The sequence below is a fragment of the Rissa tridactyla genome, chromosome 1 (genome assembly GCF_028500815.1).
Source record: "Rissa tridactyla isolate bRisTri1 chromosome 1, bRisTri1.patW.cur.20221130, whole genome shotgun sequence".
NCBI lineage: Eukaryota > Metazoa > Chordata > Aves > Charadriiformes > Laridae > Rissa > Rissa tridactyla.
The window spans coordinates 88705207-88726469 of record NC_071466.1 but is presented as its reverse complement, the minus strand read 5'-3'; the positions used below and the strand labels follow the sequence as shown (position 1 = coordinate 88726469).

Sequence of the window (21263 nt, the reverse complement as noted above, 5' to 3'; positions counted from 1 at the left end):
CTGAAATCTTCCAGAGACATTCCCATGGGCTAATACTACAAGCTGACTTGTCACCTTTCCTCTTGATCATGGAGCTACACTGAGGAAGAAAACCCTTATAAATGTCAATACTCAGTGTCACAAAAAGAGAACTAGGACAGCACAGTTACAGCAGGTCAAGGAAATTTTCAGACAAGTATTCCACACGAAGTTACTGACTCTGTTTCCTTGCCTAGAAGATATAATTTTGGCAGCCATATATGTTATCACTAGAAAAAATGGACAGTTAGGAATAAAGAGGAAGAACAAGAGTATTGTAAGTATTTAAGCTGTCCAACCCTGAGAAGGATGAATTTGCCTCTGAGCTGACGATAGGGATTTTTGAGTAAAGAACAAATAGTTAGTCCATAAAGTAGCAGGCACAGTTACCGTGGAAAATCAAAGTTACATATAGTATCATCAAGTAGAAATATATGGACTGCCTTCTACATCAGCATATTTTCTTGGAATGGGAATAACAATGGATTTCAAAGCAAGATGTTTCTATGACTATACACTTACACTGGCAAAACAAGACCTTGTATCATAAAGGATATTCTGTCCTTCTTCTCACCCAAAATAAGCATGCTATAGGGGCAGAAATAACACCTCTGCTGGTGCAACCATGCAGATGAAAGGAACTTCAGATGCCACAACAATAAAGTTCAGTGATCACAGTTCTCCAGACTTCTTACCAGCATAATGGTGTGGCACAGTCATAAAAGTATTAAGAAAATTTGAATAGTGACAGAATTATCTGAGATTAAAACACCCATTTTATGTAAGTAGATACACACAAACAAAAAATTCATATCCTGCATACACTTTTTTAAAATTAAAAACAACTAAACCATTTTGTACAAGGATGAAGGAATTGAACAATTTTTAACTTTCATTTAGACTACGCATCATCAGTTTTCTGCTTTCGTTTCTTCTGCTTCAAGTGCAAACAGAACTGACATGACTGTGTGATACATAATTAAAATGTATGTCAGAAACCTGACAAAAAAAGAACAGAAACCGATTGAAACAGTCTTAATTTAACTTAATAACTCGATTCCATGTTTGACTTCAGCTAGGTTACAAAATGCTTTTAGACAGGACGTATTTTATTAACTCTGCATTTTAAAGATTATTTTTCAGTAGCCCACTTTTTTTTCCCAATATATTGAGTTGATTCAATGTTTGTGAAAGTGAACTACTTTTTCTAACACATTAAACAAAGAGAAAAAATAAAACTATTTGGTGAGACTGTGATGGCAACTCAGATGTAAGAATTTCAAGTAATTCCATAGACCTTGACAGAGTTGCTTTAAATTTATGCGTGTATAACTCAGGTCAAAATTTGTTCAAGGTCATTCTAAATGAATTAATAAGCACTAATTTCAAAATATGGTAAAAAGACTATTTGTGCTGGGAAGTTAAAAATCTTTTCGTTCTTGGGGTTTAAGCTGTGCAATATATTTTTAAAGAATTGATGCATATTTGCTGCCGCTTTCTGATTACTGAACAGTTATATAAATTTTTATCCTTAGAAACAAGGTGCCTTGTCATACTGACTGAGGACCTGCTGACAGAAATGATTTCTCTACTGCTGTAATTCAGGATATGCTGAACAGACCATGCCATTATTCTGTTTGCTGTGGAGCAAATTGCATTTTGAGTGGCTGGCTTGACAGAATTATCGAGGAAAGGCAAGCCTAAAATTTTACAAACAAATAAAAAGGTTTTAAGTTTTCTAAGTGAAGAGAGACTTTTGAATGAGCCTTAGTCACGCATGAACTTTTGAAAAATTGTTAACAGAAAGCTATTTCTAAATGACAGCAAGCAGAGTATAGTATCGGCGTACTTTTCCAGTCAAATAGCATCAGTAAAGAACTGGCAGTACCCTGAAGGTGGTCTGCCAGGTAGCTGAATCTAGTACACATAGGAGAGATTAAACCATGATTATAGCACTTACTAACATTTTTATGGATTGAGTTTTATCTCTTTTTCCCCTCTGTTTTTTTATTTTGCTCAGCGAGGATGTCCACCGACGTTACCTGAGATAGAACAATCCTCAGGTTGCAAGAATAGATTTTTGTTTGTGTCCTCTGTCATATGATGAAAATGGCGTATTAATTTGAACGGAATTAATTTCAGTTTATGTTGTGAAAATGGATTAAATAAAACCCCAAATATTTGAATAGACATGAGATCCATGTTTTTAATTTACCATTGAAATGAATTAAGAGGAACTGTGTTTATTTTGTGCTGAAGTCTCAATCGTTTTTCTGAAAAAAATTGCCAAGTGGCCTAAAATGGACGGTAAAACTCAATACCCAAAGAACTAAGACAACTCCTTGTTCTTTTTTGAGTTGCTGAAATTTGCCCCGCTAAATTCAATACAAGAAAAATTTCACTCCAACATGTGGGTTAAATTCATGGCAGTAGAGAGAATCTGCAAAATTCATTCCTTATAGTATCTACCTCCATTTTCAAGCCTGGCTGAAGAAAAATCAGTGACTGCTTTAAATCTTTCTGCAACAACTCATTCCCTCCAGGGCCAGCAACAGAAGCATCTCCAGAGCAAGTACCACATGTCTTTGGGAGTACGTTAGGAAGCAGAGCTGGAGATATTGCATCTTTCCAGGTGCTGCATAGCCAAAAGCAGAAACCTGGAATTCTGAAACTGTGTCTGGATGTTGTTTCGCATACTGTATTTACTTCTTTTTAGAAAGAGGGAATTTTGTATCTAAAAATCTTTAAACTTTTGTTTCAATAAAAAGTAATTTTTACATTAATTGAATATTGAGCACATGCAGCCACTCAGAAACAATGCTACTCTGCACTTATCTTCTCATCTATTAAACTTATTTTTTTTAGATTAACACATAATTTATTATCGCTGTGTTATTACTAGCTTCAAGAAGTGTCACATTTAAGGAATGGTTCCTTGAACTTTGCTAGATTTCCTTACCTGTTCATATCATCTAGATGTTCAGCAGCAAAATAAAAACTTTTGATCTTAGGATGGCAGGCTTTGAATGCACTGTAGAGGAAAAACATAATTACAAAAATGTAATGGCACAACTCTTTTTTTAAAAAATGTAAGATAGCGTGGCCACCAAGGAATGAGATGAGTTCAGATTTCCTGAATTGTTGGATGCCCCTCAACGGTATAAAAAACATACAACTTTTAGGATTGTGCCAGATTTCATCAAGCAAAGTGCTCTTCAACTACCCCTTTCTAAATAAGGTTTGATTCTCATGTGCATAAATATTGTTCAACAATCACCTGCAGTGTACTGTATTTGGATAAAGTTAACCAGTTAAGGATATAATTTCACATATCAGGTAATTTTTCTGATATTCCTATAGGTGTCAATTTTTTTCTGAACAGAAAATTGACCGAACAATTTATTTGATACAACAGAAAAACTCTCAGTCCTTGTGATCTCTCGGATCCCAATGACCTTCACATTACCTTTAGCTCTAATGACTGTGTTTCAAACAGAAAAATGTGATGCGCTGATTGACTTCTGAAAAGCTGTTATAAATCAACACTGTGTTCTCGAGGTCATTCTAAGCAATGGGCAATTACACCTCATCTTTTCTTTCCACCAAAGTAATCAACACGACTGGGCTGAGAGAATTACTGCATTTCATACATAATACGAAATAAATTACTAGAAAGAATTTTTTAACTGTGTTGGATAAAGATTTATGGTGAAGGACTTGAAGATCCAGAAAATGCACTTGAAAGTAATTAATAATTTACAGTACAGAAGCATCATTTTTGAGAATAGCCTAAAGTTTCTCTTAAAATAAGAACAAAAAATGCAGAACAGTGCCAAAGAAAATAAGGAAAACTGCGAACTTGATACATGAAGAACATCATCACCATTTTCCATTTTTCTGAGACATAATGGAGTTTTTATATACATATAGACATATGTAATAATTCGCACTCTCTCTAACCCACTGTGTCTCAGAAAAATGGTAATGATGTTCTTCACGTGTATCCTGCTTGCAATTTTCAATATATGTGTCTGTGTGTGTACATATATGTAAACATATGAAAACAGGTTTTAAGAAAGCCGGGATATCCAGGAAAGTTACTGCTAGTGCAAGTAACGTAAAATTGAGACAAACAGAATTCCTCTAACACATTAGAGCATGACACAACGTTATGCAAGTGAAAGCAGATGTACAGTGACATCTGCTCAGTTTAGAAAGACATCATCAAGTTACTGAGACCCAAAACTTGACTTCTTAAAATTGTCACAGCACCTGTCATACGGATTCTTAGGGTTTTTTTCTTTATCTGCCACCCAAGCAAGGAATTTTAATGGCCACATTTTATGTTCTACTATCCAGTGGATACCAAATCAAGCAAAAAAAATACCCAAACAATTTAAGCAGGGTGAAATTCTGAGAAATGAGTTGACTTTATGCGCTGCCCCAACAAAAATGGAAAAAAATAAAGCACTTCAGCAATGTAGCCCAAGGACTCAGGACAATAAGCCCAAGCTAATGTATTCTTTTTGGGTTTTTTTACATGCAGTTTTCATTTTCTGCCCTTTGAACCATCATGAAGAATAGAGTTCATCCTGAAGAGGTACGTAGACCAACTGATACAAGGTCACTGTCTTCTTTAGAACTCCATGTACTACTAATCATACCATTTTACTTTTGCAATTGCTTTCTTGTACAAATTTGAGTGATTCCACAGCGTTGATAAACTTCAAAGAACAGTAAACACCATTAGAAGGCAAACCAAAAAGTTTTCAACAATAATCATTCTAAAAATACCTCTGTGAGAGTATGCACCTGTCACGTTGCTACATATGCTTGAATTTGCATCTAAATGAGAAATGGATTTGTGCAGTGGCACAAATCCGGACAGCAGCACGCACAGACAGATGAGAAGAAAAGTTATTTGAGATCTTTAGGTCATATCTCAAAAATAGAGCAAATCACTGTCATTCTCTTTTTACTCTCTGTCTCAAGACTGATACACTTTGTCAGCAAACTTTGAGATGATGCTAACTAATTTGGAGTTATGTTAAAGATTGATGCCTGGCCAAGAACTTGGGAACTTTTTTATTTGGATGGTCTCTTTATTACGCTTAAAGCTCTTTACTGACCTTAAAGGTATCGCATACACACGCTCCAACCTTGAAAAAAACAAACAAAACCCCACCCCAAAACAGAATGGAAACAAAAGAAGAAAGGAAACGTAGCAAAATAAAGGGTCAGCCGCAGCCAGCCAGACTTCTTGCTCTAAATCCATTTTGCTCTAGTCAAGCCCTGTGATTCATGATAAAGTAAAAAAAAAAAACTTCTTCAAGAAAGATGGCACACAGAAACCACACTGAATTTGCCTGTTCTGTATGAGCTTATTCTGTGATACAACCAAATGATCATTGCAACGAAGTCCATTATGTTACCATTTTAAGGGAAAACCTTGTCCTTTTTTCCACTTTTTCTGTTGTATCACTGCATTATTTTTGAGCATACTTACTATTTCTTACGGCATTCACTGGCTCTGTCAATTTTAAATTCAGGTAGACTGATGAATCCTTCTGCTTTTTCATCCTGCAAAGACGGTTCTAGATATTACTGTTGTTAAGGTGTCGGAAAAAAAACCCACCACACCGAAAACTTGTATGTTCACTTGCCGCCTTCTTACATAAGGAATACTAATGTTTGCTGCTTTGCTCTGGCAAACCTCCCACAGAAGTCACTGGGACTTTTGCCAGAGTAGTAAGACAAATCCCTCGGTATAAAATACAGTTTTAAATACCCAGTTTTCCCAAACAATTTCACAGCTGAACCAGCATTTGAAAATATACAAAATGACCAAGTGTATTCAGGCAATTAGTTATTGTAATTAGCTAATTTGGGGGAAGATGGACTAATTAGCAAGGAGAAATGCAGCCTACTGTAAGAAATAGGGAAAAAAAAGCAATTTCAATGTGTGCTGCTTACCATCTTTATATGGTATCACAGCTAAGAGGCATGATTTCTCTTCAGATACTTTCATCTCTCTCCAACGCTCAGGAGAAAAGACATCTGATCTTCCTCACCTCTCCTCTAACGAATTGCACATAGCTTATTTTATCAGATATTCAATGTCCCTTGACTTAGCACAATTTGAAAGCATTCTTTATTTTAAGCCACTAATAAATCAATAACACAGACACTCTTTTATTTAACTGACCATAACTTTGCATGAGAAATTAATACAGGATCATAAAAGCGAAGCAGCAGAAAACACAAATGTATGTTAAGGAATTCCACAGAATTATAACTTTTTCTCAGAATCTCCATGGTTATTTATACTACATATGCAGTCTGTATGACTATATGCTTTCTTAAAAATAAAACAAATAAAAGACACAAATCAGCATATAAAACTGGAACACGAGTTGTCCTGTGGAAGGTACAAGGTTGTAACATTCTGGAAAGTTAAAATCAAAAGGACGCTGTTTAGAATAATCTTGCTGTTTCTTTTTTGCATGGTTGCCTAAGGAAACAAAATTTTGGCAAGAGAACCGTTTGCTTGTCTGTCCATCTGCCACTGAGGCTCGCCCTGCCAGCTTTTTAAGCCATTGGTGATTGCAGACACTTTGGTGAGGGAACTGAGGTCTCAAAAATAACCGAGTCTCAGCAAGTCTCAGGGAAACTTGGGACAGGGGGAAGACAGAGGCGCGCAGACCCCTTTCCACAGGGAAGTAAGGCATAAGTCAGTGGTTCCACACGCTCCTTGGCCACGGCTGGTGACCAGTCATTGTACTTGTAGATATGAATTACCGCCCTGGTGAAGACCTCACAGTAAACCTTGAGGAGGGAGGATGGAGAGGAGGGAGTTAGGGTTACTGATCTGAAGCTGGGATCAAGGCACAAATGGGATGAGTCTGTAGGAAAACAGGCTTTGGTTACTCTGCTCATGGAACAACTTGCTTTCTGTCTACTCAGGGAAAAGTTGCGTACAACTGCTTGCAGTGATTAAAAGAACAACCAAATTCAACAAGAAGAACAACCAACAAAAGCACAAACAAACCAAGGACTGAGTGCATCCACATGTTGGCAATGATTTTATCTCAGGATATTTACTAATGAAACTAGTAGGGTTTAAAACTAAGGTTTTCTAAGTCACTGGCACAAAGCTTTTTTGCTAAAGCTGATATAAATAAATGTGTACGAATGTAGAACATGTTGCACAGTCAAAGTTGTATGCAATTCAATTGGGCTGCCCCAGTGTTCTGAAGTTCAGCCTATATAAGCACTGAAATCATATCAAAAGCTACAAAGAAGGAACAATAGGAGAACACAACTGAGAAAACAAAAGCATCTTCCTTAATTGCCAGAGGTTGCGGTGATTTCACTAGCACAGATAAACAAGGAACACCAGGCAGTACATCATTAAAGTTTACACTCCCATGACTAAAATGGAATGACAGGATTAAATAACTACCTTCTCCCTTCCAAGGGGTTGAGGACAGATTTATTCTAAACTGATGAGAGCAGGACACAGGAAAGTGTGTTATTGCTCCTTGTAGTAAAAGGTGAATTTGAAGGACCAAATATCTCTGGACCTTAATGGTAATTTAGTCAGACAGTTAATACTAATTTCAGTATGATTATTTGGGTGAATAAAGTTATTCACATATATAAGCACTCAAAGCACTGGCTTCCCGCTAAATCATGACAACAGCACTACACTGGGTATTTGTTGAGACAACGAGCACAGACGCTTACCTCTTCATTGATATACCAGTATAGAGATGTATCCTTCAGGACAAACCAGTATTTTTTCCATTTCTGGGAGAAATAACTCTTGGCGTCTTTCTTTTTCCAAAGCCAGCCTTCACAGTCCCCTCGACCAAGATCTTTACATGAGATCCGTCTTTTGCTTTTACCAGGAATAGGAGCTGAAAATTACAAGTTTGTGTGAAAGCATTTGATTCATCCACTAAGTCAACAAGACAGCTAGCCAGAAAGCTTAAGAAAATTAATTAAAAATTTCAACTTCAATTTGCCATGAACAAATTATTACAAACATGCTATTTTGATCACAAAGTCTGCCCAAGGCACCGTAAGTTAAAAACCAAAACAAGCCAAAACAAACCACGTTCAGCACTTCACAGAGCTCATATTCTATGGATAAGACAAAAAAAAGAAAAGAGAAAAAAAGAGAAAGAAGACATTATAGAGAACAGAAAGGCAACATATTTAAAAATAAGGAAAACGGTTATGTTTAATTTTTAACAAATTAGTATTTCATGTCAGATTAAAGCACACAGCGTATAAATTCATGAACTTCCACACTTGGCTGCCAAATACAACTACGTATGTACTTCACGAGTATTCAAAACCCTCTGTTTGCAGCTCCTTTTGCAACTGAAGAGTTCCTAAGGCCTTTGTACTTCTAAATCAAATGAGGACAATTTACTATGAAATAAATTACCTGATAGCTTAGGTAATGAGCAAGGGCTGCAGTAAGGCATTACATGCACACAGCTGGAGAAAACAGCCCTGGCCCCACAGAAGCTAGAAGTCTAAGTAACCAAAAATAAGACAACAACAGATATATGCAGGTAGATGAGCATTAGGAAACTATGAGACATCAGTAATGGACTAACACCTTCTCAACATGATCAACTGAACTAAACATTGGATGGGAGCCAATAAGTTCTAGTTCCTCAGACACTGCAACACCATAAACATTAATGTTGGCAATTCCCTTCCGACCAATACATGAAAACAAATTTAATTTTTACCTTTGTTCTTCTTTTTACTTTTCTGCTGTAGAGAAGACTGTTGAAATGTCTACAAGAAAATCAAAATGGAATTAGTGAAAATACAGTGTTAATGTTCAACCACATCCTTATCATAAAAGAAGCGTAAAGTTGCGAACACTGAAGTCAACGCCACGTAACACCAACCAACAGACTTCTAGGCCAAAGAAAGAAGGTCATTTTAGTTCACCTGTTTATAAAGTTGTAAAGTGAAAGCAGGCAGTGAAACACCTTAAAATAGACCACAAATTAGTTTGACAAAACAACTGAAGTTTCTCTCTAAAATGGTCGCACTTCTCTTGAGCTGTTAATAAGGAAGGAATGTCTCCCTTTGGTTAGTATGATAGTGAAGCTATGCAGCTGGTGCATTTCTAATACATCATCTAATTAAGGTCCTCCTGACATAAATATGCAAATATGCAAATTAACACACTGCCTAATGCAGGTGTAAAGGCATTTATACGATGGTCTTTAGAACATCAGACAATTTGCTCAGAAGCCAGCCTAATATTTTAAAAGACACCAATAAAATTACGCTAAATCCCAGCTGGGAAAAAGTCTCCCAAATAAATATTCTGAGATAGAAAACACTTTATTTTTTACCAGGTTTTGACTGGAAACGTTTCCCTCCAGTTGATCCACTCCCATGAACCAACCCATTGCCTTGACAATGAGACAGGATGAAAATTACTCCTTTACTTAAGATCCTACACTATTAAAAATGGCAATACATAATAACATATTTTAGGGTCATTTTTCGTAAAAAACTTTGACTCAGATAATCACCATCACTCTAGTGAATTAAAAAAAGAATTCTGTAATTAATTACTCCAAAACGTAAAGATGTGATTTTACTTGTTTTGAATTTTAGTTTTCTTTTAAGACAGACAAATGTATTAGTGCTGAAACTAAGAGAAATTAGAGTGCCTGAGTCTTAAAACCTCTTATTTCAGCTTACCAGGAATCAATACAAAAATCAAAGCTTTTGTGAAACTTGATAAATCTAAGCAAAAGCACTGACAGCTTTGTGAGCCCAAATCCTGTTCCTAGCAGATAAGACAAACCCTCACCCCAGCTTACACGGCTCCCTTTTCAATTCCAATAGCTGCTTTTCATTTTCTCCTGCCCGCTTCCCGTACACCTGAGCTCACGCGCAGGAGGCTGAGGTTCATCTTCCGAGGGATGTCTCGCCTCACAGCTGAGACATTCTCAAGCAGCAAACACTAACACGTCCATGGGGATAAATTACCAGCAATACGACGATAATTAAGTGTCATATAAAAAATTAACTAACTCGGTAGATGTGCTGATCCCTTGTAGATCATATCAGAAGAAAACTACTCAACTGTATTGCCACCTCAGATAGTCAAAATAGGCCTCCACTGGTTAGAAAAAAGGAGCCAATTTTTTTTCATTCCCTCGCTCTTGGCTTTTTGTTCTGCTACTGGTATCAATCCAATCAGCACCAGCTCCCAGCAAGCCAACACGGAAACACCATCCCAACTTACGTCACATGGAATATTTTGACCTGCGTAGGACTAAGAGAGATCTTTATGGCCCAGGAAAAACAGAGCGACTGGGCAGAAGTCTAAGTCCTTCTTAGACGCTTTGAAAATCTTACCTAATTCAAAGTGGTTGAAAAAACACACACATGCACAAACCCAAAACTTCAGCGCTTCTCAGTTCACAACCCAGATAATTTCATTCTGCTGCTTGACTTTTCTGCACTAATATTTTCACAGCGCCAAAATACAAAAGGAAAACCTCCACTTTGTTTTCTTATAGGTGATTCTGAAAGCACACGAGAACAATATGAAAGCCTTCTCTTTAAATGTATCATCTGTAAATTGAACCTACAAATGTGAGCTTACACCTCTCAACTTCCGAGTCAGTTTTTGGGAAGAAAGAGTAATGAAGGGGTATCATTTTTTAATAGGAAGACAGCATGTAATTTAGACATCTAGCCATTTTTTCCATACAGTATGTCATATTGCAAAATAGAAAGGTTTTATTAAATTCAGTTATTATTCTAAATTAGCTCATTAAATTAAATTATAATTAAGGACAAAAATCTACAACTGAGTGGAGTTCCTGGGAACTCTTCAACTGACTTCACTGATTTTAGCTAACACTTTAGATTATTTTACATAGACTTCAGGCTTCACGTTGGTTTACCCTTTGCAAAACCAGCACCAGCTATTTTTTTTTAACCCAGAAGATGTATAAGCAGTACGCATTAGTCAGTGCCTTTCAGATTCAAATTCACATCATATGTAATCCAAAGAAACATAAGTGAGGATGAAATCTAAAAATGTTTCTTCTGTTGCTTTTTTTAGGAAATCATCGAATGCAATCTGCAGCTTCTTCCCAGTGATTAGATAATGCGTAATGCCGTCTTCTCTGTGCTGTTTAGAATCCCAGAATGATGAAGGAAGTCATGTCCTTCCTCCTGCCCAGAGCAAGGCTTGCTTTGAAGCCAACAATGGATCGTTTTCTTCAGGGTCATCATGGGGTGTTCAGCCTGGAGAAGAGAAGGTTCTGGGGAGACCTTAGAGCCCCTTCCAGTCCCTAAAGGGGCCCCAGGAAAGCTGGGGAGGGACTCTTGATCAGGGAGGGGAGCCATAGGACAAGGGGAATGGTTTTACACCGACAGAGGGGAGATTTAGATGAGGTATGAGGAAGAAATTCTCTCCTGTGAGGTTGGTGAGACACTGGTCCAGGTTGCCCGGAGAGGTGGGAGATGCCCCATCCCTGGAAACATTCAAGGTCAGGGCGGACAGGGCTTTGAGCAACCTGATCTAGTTGAAGATGTCCCTGCTCACAGGCAGGGCAGATTGGACTAGATGGTCTTTAAAGGTCCCTTCCAACCCAAACTATTCCATGATTCTATGATCTCCAGCCTAAATCCAACTATCTGCAAAGAGGGAGATTCCACAGCCTATTTAAGCAACCTGTCCTTATGGTGGCCTAATGTTGGCCACCATAAAGTCTCCCCTTTTACAGCTTAATTCTGTGATGTGGCAAATATAGAAATAATATAAATACTTCTTTTTAAAGAAACCCTAAAAACCCTAAAAACCCAAAAACCCTAAAATGATGGATTCACACCAAAGCCAGAAATTTAGTTCTACTAAAGCAAGTTTGTTGCAAGATACTGTTTAATCACCCGCCCAGCAGGCCAGATTTCAACATATGTTCACTGCATTTCGATTCTGAAACATCTTGAGTTTTGAGCAACTGCTTTCACATACATCTTGTCCCAGTTTCCAAGAATTCATCTCTTCCACTAATTCTGAGAGCAAGCAAGAAACGAAATAGGAAACAGCATTCCATATTAAAAAAGTTGTTAGTAACTCAAAATAATAAATAAAATGGAAACAAGAGTGCCATGAAAATATGAAGTAGACAAATACCTTAACCCAAATGGAAATTGTTATTCCTGAAGAAAATTTGAAACTGTTTAATCATATTCTGAATTATATGCTTTCCACTCGCCCAAAATACAATTAGCAAAACTTTCCATTATGCAAAAGCAAGGTGTCGCTTGACGTTTAACATATATCAAAACTCCCTTGAATACCCTGAGCTTCAGCTTTTTGAATGCAATAATTTTCTCCTGTAATATGTGATGTTTGAGCTTGTCGTATTTAATAATATATCTAAACTCAGCTCCTTGGCAAATGCACTTCTAACTAGAATATCAAAGAAACATTTTAGGTATAAATATGTCTGCCTTTGCTACCAGCAGCCTCCAAAGCACATGTATTTAAATAGGAACAAAACACCATTTATTAAAGGGATTTTTGCTATGTTTCTGTTTTGTTCTTTTTTTAACAAAGGTGCTAGCCTACCTCTCGCCCTACCTTTCTGAGGCTTAGCTGCACATCCCATCAGCCAATGGAGATTTCATTGTGCATGGAAGAGCCATAATACTTCCTCTCTTCCTCCAACTGTTCATTACCAAACCTGCTACGTGGGTTATATTTGCTTTAACACTCTTCCAAATGATTGACAGGGTTCTGAAAGCCCATCAGAAGATTGCACAGCTGTAAATAGCAATCTGCCCTAGGGTATGCCTTTCCATGCTTTTGGGATTATGCACAGTGATACAGCTACATAGTAAAAAACTTTCAGGTGGAGGCTCACACTAACAAAAGAGGTCACCAACGACCTATAACTGTATTTGTTCCTTTAGCAAGAAAATAATTACATATAGATGGTATAATCAACAATATCTGCATGCACACAATCATGCCTCAGCATCTTCGTATGCACGACAGAAAATTTTCAAGAAATGGGACTATCAGGTTTTCCTCTCACCCTCAGAATTATCCAAGTTTCTGTCTGCTTTCAGCTCTTGGGATAAAGTATTCATACTTGGCTAGTACCACGCCTTCTGTGTATTTGCTCAGAAGCAAAGCAAGATTGAAAGTCAGTCATTAACATTCAGAAACCTGAAAATGTATTTATTATGAACTACTTAGTAGTAATTTAATAGCCCTCTATTTAGAAAAACGTATTTAAACAAAAGTGTTAAATAATTTACGTTTCAATTAATTTAGTTGTTTCATGCCTAATAGGAAACTTAATAAACTGATCTTCCAATATCGATATTAAATTGGAGTGAAACTGCTATCACGAGAGATGAATATTTGACAAAACTCATGCTATGATGAAAGTTAGAAAATTTTTGTTCCAGTTGATACCGCAAATAAAAGCAGAGGACAAGCAGACTGGTTATCAAAACTATTGATTTGGGAGGACTGGTTATTTTGCCAAACATTCAAGGGTCTGAGGAAGAAGTCTAAAGATTTGGGGTCAAACCTATATAAGAGCTTTACTTAGGTCTACTATAATTTCCATGTGTGGCCAACAGAACATGACATGTCCAAAAAACAGATATATTCTAATAGTTTCACAAACCCTTTCATGGTTACAGAATTTGTAGGTCTACCAAAAAAAGGCCGTAACAGAAGCTTCTCCGAAGATCTGGATTGGCCATAGCAATTAGTACTAAATTTGACAGCTCCTAAAATCCTCTTTCAAGTGCTTATTTGTTTCTTCACTTTTCTACAGAGATTTTCCACTCGCTCATTTTCAGAAAGCTGGAAGAGAGAACCAGGTTATAGAAATAATAACCTCCAGCGCTTTTACCTGAATTTGAGCTCGGTCTGATTGGGAAGGAAATAGGTAGGTATCTTTATAGTTTTTTTGAAAGCTCAAGTCAAATTCAATTTTTCTCAAGCTGCAAGTTTAGACACTAAGGAAGTATTTACAGTCAGATAGAATCATAGAATCGTAGGGTTGGAAGGGACCTCTAGAGATCATCTAGTCCAACCCCCCTGCCAGAGCAGGGTCACCTAGAATAGGATGCACAGGAATGCGTCCAGGTGGGTTTTGAATGTCTCCAGAGACGGAGACTCCACCACCTCTCTGGGCAGCCTGTGCCAGTGCTCTGCCACCCTCAAAGGAAAGAAGTTCCTCCTCATGTTTAGGTGGAACTTCCTATGCTCAAGTTTGTGCCCATTACCTCTTGTCCTGACACTTGGCACCACTGAAAAGAGCCTGGCCCCATCCTCCTGACACCCACCCTTTAAGTATTTAGAAGTGTTGATAAGATCCCCCCTCAGCCGTCTTTTTTCCAGACTGAAGAGACCCAAATCCCTCAGCCTTTCTTCATAAGAGAGGTGTTCCAGTCCCCTCATCATCTTGGTAGCCCTTTGCTGCACCTTCTCCAGCAGTTCCCTGTCCTTCTTGAACCGGGGAGCCCAGAACTGGACACAGTACTCCAGGTGCAGCCTCACCAAGGCAGAGTAGAGGGGGAGGATGACCTCCCTCCACCTGCTGGCCACACTCTTCTTGATGCACCCCAGGATGCCATTGGCCTTCTTGGCCACAAGGGCACATTGCTCGCCCATGGCCATCCTGTTGTCCACCAGGACTCCCAGGTTTCTTTCCATAGAGCTGCTCTCCAGCAGGTCAGCCCCCAACCTGTACTGGTGCATGGGGTTATTCCTCCCCAGGTGCAGCACCCTACACTTGCCCTTGTTGAATTTCATAAGGTTCCTCTCTGCCCAACTCTCCAACCTGTTTAGGTCTCTCTGTATGGCAGTACAGCCTTCCAGTGTGTCAGCCACCCCCCCAGCTTTGAGTCATCAGCAAACTTGCTGAGGGTGATAGTTCTCCTCTGTCACTGTAAGATAATTTTCTCTAGTTTCAGCAGAGTAGATTAGATTGTAATATTTCTGATTACTGGAACTTTTTGCTGCAGATGGAAAAGCCAATATCTGGAAAAAAATGAAAGCTGGTGCTTCCAATTATTTGACTGATCTCTCACTCAATACTTTGAGAACATTGTCAATGTTCTGTTTTCACAGTCTTGATTCACCACATATACATGTTTCTCTGCATTTGGTGTACTGAGATCCAAAATTTTGGATCTAAAAGAAGAGTGAAAAGGGAGAAAAATTCAAAGCTATTCATATTACATTGTCACTTTATCCATCACTATTGACAACTCATGCTTAAGGGTACTCCCAACAGATTTTGCTAAAATCTTTTTTGCTTACCATCTTGTTTAGTCTCCATTAAGAGCTAATGATGGATAGCATTAATTATTTTCATGCATATTTGTGGAAAATACAGTTACAAAGGTATGATGAGAGAAGACCTCTGGCAGCTCAGAAAGTTTGAAACCTCCTGCCAATTAGCAGCAGAATTTTATTCACGACAAATATAACTGTTTTGTTTACGTCAGGAGCAGGTATAGACCTGTTACTATGTTTAGGACTCAAAATAAGCAAAAAGATTACTGTCTATAGTCAGCTACGTCTTGAAGCTAGCTGAGTCCACACAGCGCATCTGCGAGGCAGTTTTGGGAACAAGAACTGAAGCTGGGCCACACTCGATGCTCTGAAGGAATCAGTTACCAAGGCTAAGGGTCAAATGAAGCATCTACGGGTGAAATTACACTCAAAAGGGAACCCACTAAGAAGTGGGATAAGAGAAAACTACGCTCTAAGTTAAGATCCTATTTAGGAAAACAAAGACTTCACTGCCTTGTTTGAGTAGTTTTGTGTGTTGACTGGGGTTCAGAGACTGCTAACAGAATGAGTATCTGCCAAAAATCTCATGGTTGGTATATCCGATTTGCCAGGTCATGCAGGGTGTTTTAGGAAATACTCCTGTTCCAGTTATCACAAACTCTAAGATTATTCCAAATCCTACTCTATTCTTTTATTCTTACATTTTGCTGAATAATTGTTCATTTATTATTTACTTCTGGATTTTGAACTTCTCATACATTCAACATTCTCTACAATTTATCTACAATGCCTACAACTATTTAGTTGCCCAAAATTGCTACGAAGTGGCACTAAATTGTGAATAAAGTATTTTTAATATGCTGCAAGAGCTCTAGTTTACACAACCCTTCTAAAAGCGGGGCTTCATTCTGCACAGGTAAAATGCAAATACAGTAAATGGGACAGTACATGTGAGAGAAAAGCTAATACAAAAGCACAGCAGTGAAAGCACATCCAGAAATATTCCCTATGCTAAAGTCACAGGCTGATGACAAAACAGTTGTCATATAAGAGTAATTCATAAATCCATGTTGAGTTGGAATGAAAAGTGATTTACGGACAAAGGATGCCACAGTTGATTAACAGTGCCCTGAAACCTTCAGTCTTGCCTCCCAAAAGCAAAATTTATTTAATCAAATCTTGATCTTTTGGAGCTTTGGTAACCAGTACTTCTGCTCTCCCTGCACAGCTCTCTCTGCTCTTGAGCACACTCTATAATAAAAATATCATACCTGTGTTTAAAAGGACAGCATTCGCTAAGGCTCTAGCTAAGACATTTAATACTAAAACACAGTATGAACATTATATATGAACAGACTTCTAAAAGTCAGCTTTTGTAGTACAAACAAAATAATGTCCACAAGTAAGGCAGAATCATTACACTAAATATCCTGTGGATATTTCTCTTTGAAATGGCAGGTACCTCAGCCAGAGAGAGGCATGAATCACTGGTTCTGTCAAATGGGTTGTGAGAGGCACTGACATATTAACAGTCACTGGAAGAACGGATCCCTGAATTCATGGGTTGGTATGTTATCCTACACACTGTATTCCTCCTCCTCTCTTAGTTTTGCTTTTTCAGAACTGCAGAAAGGTGTTTCAATACTAAGGCCAAATGAATGTGTATTTGCAAAAGTTGTCAAAGCCATGGTTTTCTTGGCAGCATCCAAAAAGTCCATTTCAGACATGATAATTTTCTACACTTACCTGACAACCAATGGCCCTGTTCCTACTCATTCTCTCCTTTCCCCACAGCAGCTTTATGAGACGCTTCTAGGAGGTACTAGATCTACAGTACACGCCATCTATCATGCACGGTCACAGTTCCAACTGGATACCTGTATTTTTGGAGTTCTAAGCATGAATTCCAAACACATGCATTTTGTTAGTGACCACAAGGATAAAGAAACAGTATGTGTATTAAGAGGAATACACTAAGAGCTTTTTATTATAATAAACTGTAGCCTGAGACCTTTAAGCTGCCAACTTTCTAGCTGCTTCTGTTGCAGGCAATGGCTACATTACCTGTGCAGGATGAGGGCTGTTACTATCAAAGATGCCTAATCTTTTCATATAACTGTTCCTAAATCTGCTTATCCAAAAAGAATATGCTAGCAAAGGACAGAACTGTGGTTGTCTGAAATGTGATAGCAAGCATAGCTTCTCTGTTCAGGGATTTTTATTAGTTCTCCCATCCCTAAACTTTTTCTCATAATTTAGGGGGACTCTATAGCAAATTTTGCATTAGTTGGATGCAAATTTTCAGTTGCACAAGCTAGTGCAAATTGTTTGTGCAAATTTGTTAGCATAATGTATGCAAAACCTAGAAAAATAAATTAAAACAATTTTTAAATCTTCAGGCCATTTTGAGAAAAATGCTTTCCACCACCAGCGAAAGATTTTCCTTCTTAGCCATTAAGCCACAGGATGCTTTAATTGAAATGCTGAAGCAGTAAAACTTCTGGACAATATCAAGTTTAAATGAGAGTGCTCACATTCCCCCACTGTCTTTTCAACTGACAGAACAAGGACTGCAGCGCTGTCATAGCTGCCTGAAGCAAATGAGGATAAAAAGTTAAAGTAGACAAGTGCTGTTCATTCGAATAATTTATTCTGAGATCATTCTTCTGTTCTACATCTACTCTGAAACATGTAATTTTGGTACCTCCCACACTGCTTTTATTGACAGTAAGTAATCTAAGAGAGAAACGGAGGGCTCGAAAACTATATGTATTCTTTAATGGCAAAAGTCCAGGATGCATCAGTTGTTCCGTCACTGTGTATGTTTCAACTGCATCCATTTAAGATGGAAAAAGAAACTTAATTATCACCCATTACAGAAGGCTATTTAACCCTTTATTTTGATTTCTACCCCAGAGCAATTCCCATTTTCACCAGTCAGAGAACCACAAAATGTCTGAGGCAGGAGGGCAGCTCTGGAGATCGTCTTATCCAACCCTGTTGCTCTAAGCAAGGTCAACTACAGTGGGTTGCTCAGGGCTGTGTCTGGTTGGGTTTTTAATATCTCCAAAGATGGAGACTCCGCATACTCCATGGGCAACGTGCTCCAGTTAAACCATCTTCACAGTAAAAGCAGTTTTTTTCTTATGTTTACAAGGATTTTCCTGTATTTCACTTTATCTCCTTTCAGAATGTATCCCTGGGACAAGTGACCCCATATGCGCTCCAGAAGCCTCGTGGATTGCTTGTGCCCTGTAGTGTTGCTCCTCCAGCAGATATCGGTCAGTCAAACAAATCACTTTCAAATGACGCAGTTTCCTCCAGGAAAAATCTGGTTTTGCTTAGAAAACTTCTGTCTTATTCACGGGAAAGGTAGGTTTTCCTCTGTATGTTTATCTAAATATTAAAACAATAAGACTATCCAAGCAGATTTAAGAAACTTCTGCAAGTGATCTATGTTAGATTAGAGAGGTGGTCTGTGGCACAGGATGGAACCAATCCTGGACCTTCTGGGGAGGTCTTAAACTATTGTAAACCACTACAGAAATCAACCCCAGGGCATTAACAAAATCTTGCATCAGGTCCATGGTCTTTCCAGATGAAAAATCATTAGCCTAAAATAAAGGTCCCATGCCCCCTACAACACCTAGGTGCTTCCTTATTACGAAAAGCGTACATACACAGCTCCTTCTGCAGGAACAGTCAGCAACACTTCTGACTGTGTCCCTCGGCATGATCTCTTTCATCTTGCTCAGTCTGACTGCGTGACAGAGAAAAGTGCAGGGGATGTAGGTGCTCTGTCATGAGTGAGGGCAGAACTGAGAAAACAGATTTTTGCTTTGAGGAAGATACACGCTTGCAAGCTATTCTCTGTTAGCACTTGGGCATAATATTCTCTCCGTGAAAGAAACTCATTCTGACTTTCAAAAATATTAAGTTTTTGGAGAAAGATCAATAAAAGAGAAAATTGTGCTTTTCTGGAGCACAGCGGTGTGTGAAAGAAGCAGTCTTAGTAAAGGAGATGCACAAGACAATTTTGAGACACCAAAATGCTTTCCTTGCCGATCTCTAGAAGATAAAACATACAAACCCAAATTTTCTCCTTTTAAATAGCAGCATTTCTCAGGAGAAAACTGTATCTACTGGTTACGTTACTGTTAAGGACATGTCCTTATAATAATTTCCATGGCTTGGAGATTTCTTGGCATTTGTAATCTGCAGGACTAAAATGATATTTCCAGACCGTAGATCTTTGTGCCTCTTTGTCGGTGCATCATGCTACCAGGAATAGCTTGTAGCAATAGCTGTAGTAATAGTTACACACCAGGACTGAATTCAGGTAGCTCTTGACCATGGGAAGTAACAAGATCTTGAATAGAGGGGAAGTTTCCATGGAGAAATGAGGGAAAGAGCGTTTGTATCTCAGCCATCATATATTCTGTTAAAATTCATACCAAACATTTCCATTGCACCTATGAATTAAGGCAGAAAAAGAACAGCTCATTCCAGGATAAAAGTCACATTACTTGCTGGAATTCAGTAAAATTTCCTCTAAGCATAAGATGAAACAGCACATCTTAGAAGGTGGGGAAAGTTAACATCAGGTCTTTTTAATTCTGTGCTGGCTATGGTGACCTTATGGTTACAAACTAGCTTACAAAATTAGTTTTACACTTCATTCTAAAATCAGAATTCTGTGGTGTTAGAAACACTAACTGCTTGGGTTAATCTGAAAGCAAAGGGACATCCTTGAGAAAAGGACAAAAAGCGGTTATCTCTATATGAAAAATATGAGGTTTTTTCCTCTGCAGCAGAGTAGCAGAGATGGATGGGCTGAGTCAGAGATCAGGCGCTAAGCAACAAGCACTTCTTTCCAGTAAAACAGAAACACCTAATAAAACAGCTTCTGCTCAGGAGCCGCACTGCTGCAAAGAGCCATTTTCCTCCTGGGTGCAACAATGCCACCTCCCGCATTATGTGTCAGCCAGAGGCTCCAGGGGCCACCAGCGTGTAAGCGGGGCAGAGTAATGGGGCAGAGACTCCTGCGGAGTCAAAACCACCACTTTGAAAAAAATCACTCGTTCAGCAACAGTTGTGCTGCTTGTCAAAGCACTGTGGTAAAACGGTAACACTGAAATGGGCATCTGCGCTCCCGCAATTCAAACAACACTTTCACCACTCAGTACAAGTTTTGTAGAACGCCAGATTTCACGACGCATGCCGGCCAGTGTCCTTGGTTCACTGCTTTCATAGTTCTGATGCCTCCCTTTCCTTGCGCAGAAAGGAGAACAGAGAGGAGCCAGTTGAGAAGTCAGGACCTAGATCTAAGTTCTCACAGATGTGACACTCCCCAACATATTGCAGTGATAACTCATGCCGAGTCCCCTCTGTGCAATGCCTCACATGCACTTCTCTGCTACAATACGCTGCGCTTCATCTGTTCCTTATCAAAGGGGAATAACCGAGGGACTAAATCACTTATTCTACATTTAAAAAAAAAAATCTCTCAATTGTGCTACTGTGATTGTACCAGCTATGGGTAATGTAGCTTACTGGTGTACAAACAATGTTAATACCTACAAAGGCAAAAGTCCTCCATCAGATAATAAAAGCAGAATACAACCAGGAATGATTAATTGAAATAGATAACAGAAAAATACAGAATGGGGATGTGAAAGGAAATTAGGAAAAGTTCTGAGCTGGGAGATTTATTAGTCTATAGATCTACATCTCTTGACAATGTAAAATTACACTTTCAGAGCATTATATCATATGCAGTGAGGAATAAATCTAGACTGGCAGAGCTGGACTAGATGACCTTTACTGTAACTCTCTCATTTTGAAAGAATTCCCCAGCTTCGTCATGGAAAGAAATTATAACAGGCCATTTTTTCCCTGATGATCTGATCTGAAA

General features: G+C 38.4%; 1 protein-coding gene across 7 annotated transcripts in view; it reads right to left on the bottom strand.

The window, feature by feature from the left end:
- CNKSR2 (connector enhancer of kinase suppressor of Ras 2) overlaps positions 1–21263 on the bottom strand; it is a 217889-nt gene that overhangs the window by 52800 nt on the left and 143826 nt on the right. For all 7 annotated transcript variants that reach the window (XM_054211248.1, XM_054211258.1, XM_054211269.1 and 4 more), the window contains 4 exons: positions 8787–8835; positions 7765–7937; positions 5525–5598; positions 2978–3049 (listed from right to left, as the gene is read on the bottom strand). In XM_054211248.1, coding sequence (XP_054067223.1) covers positions 2978–3049; positions 5525–5598; positions 7765–7937; positions 8787–8835 — 368 coding nt within the window. The remainder of the gene's footprint in view (positions 1–2977; positions 3050–5524; positions 5599–7764; positions 7938–8786; positions 8836–21263) is intronic.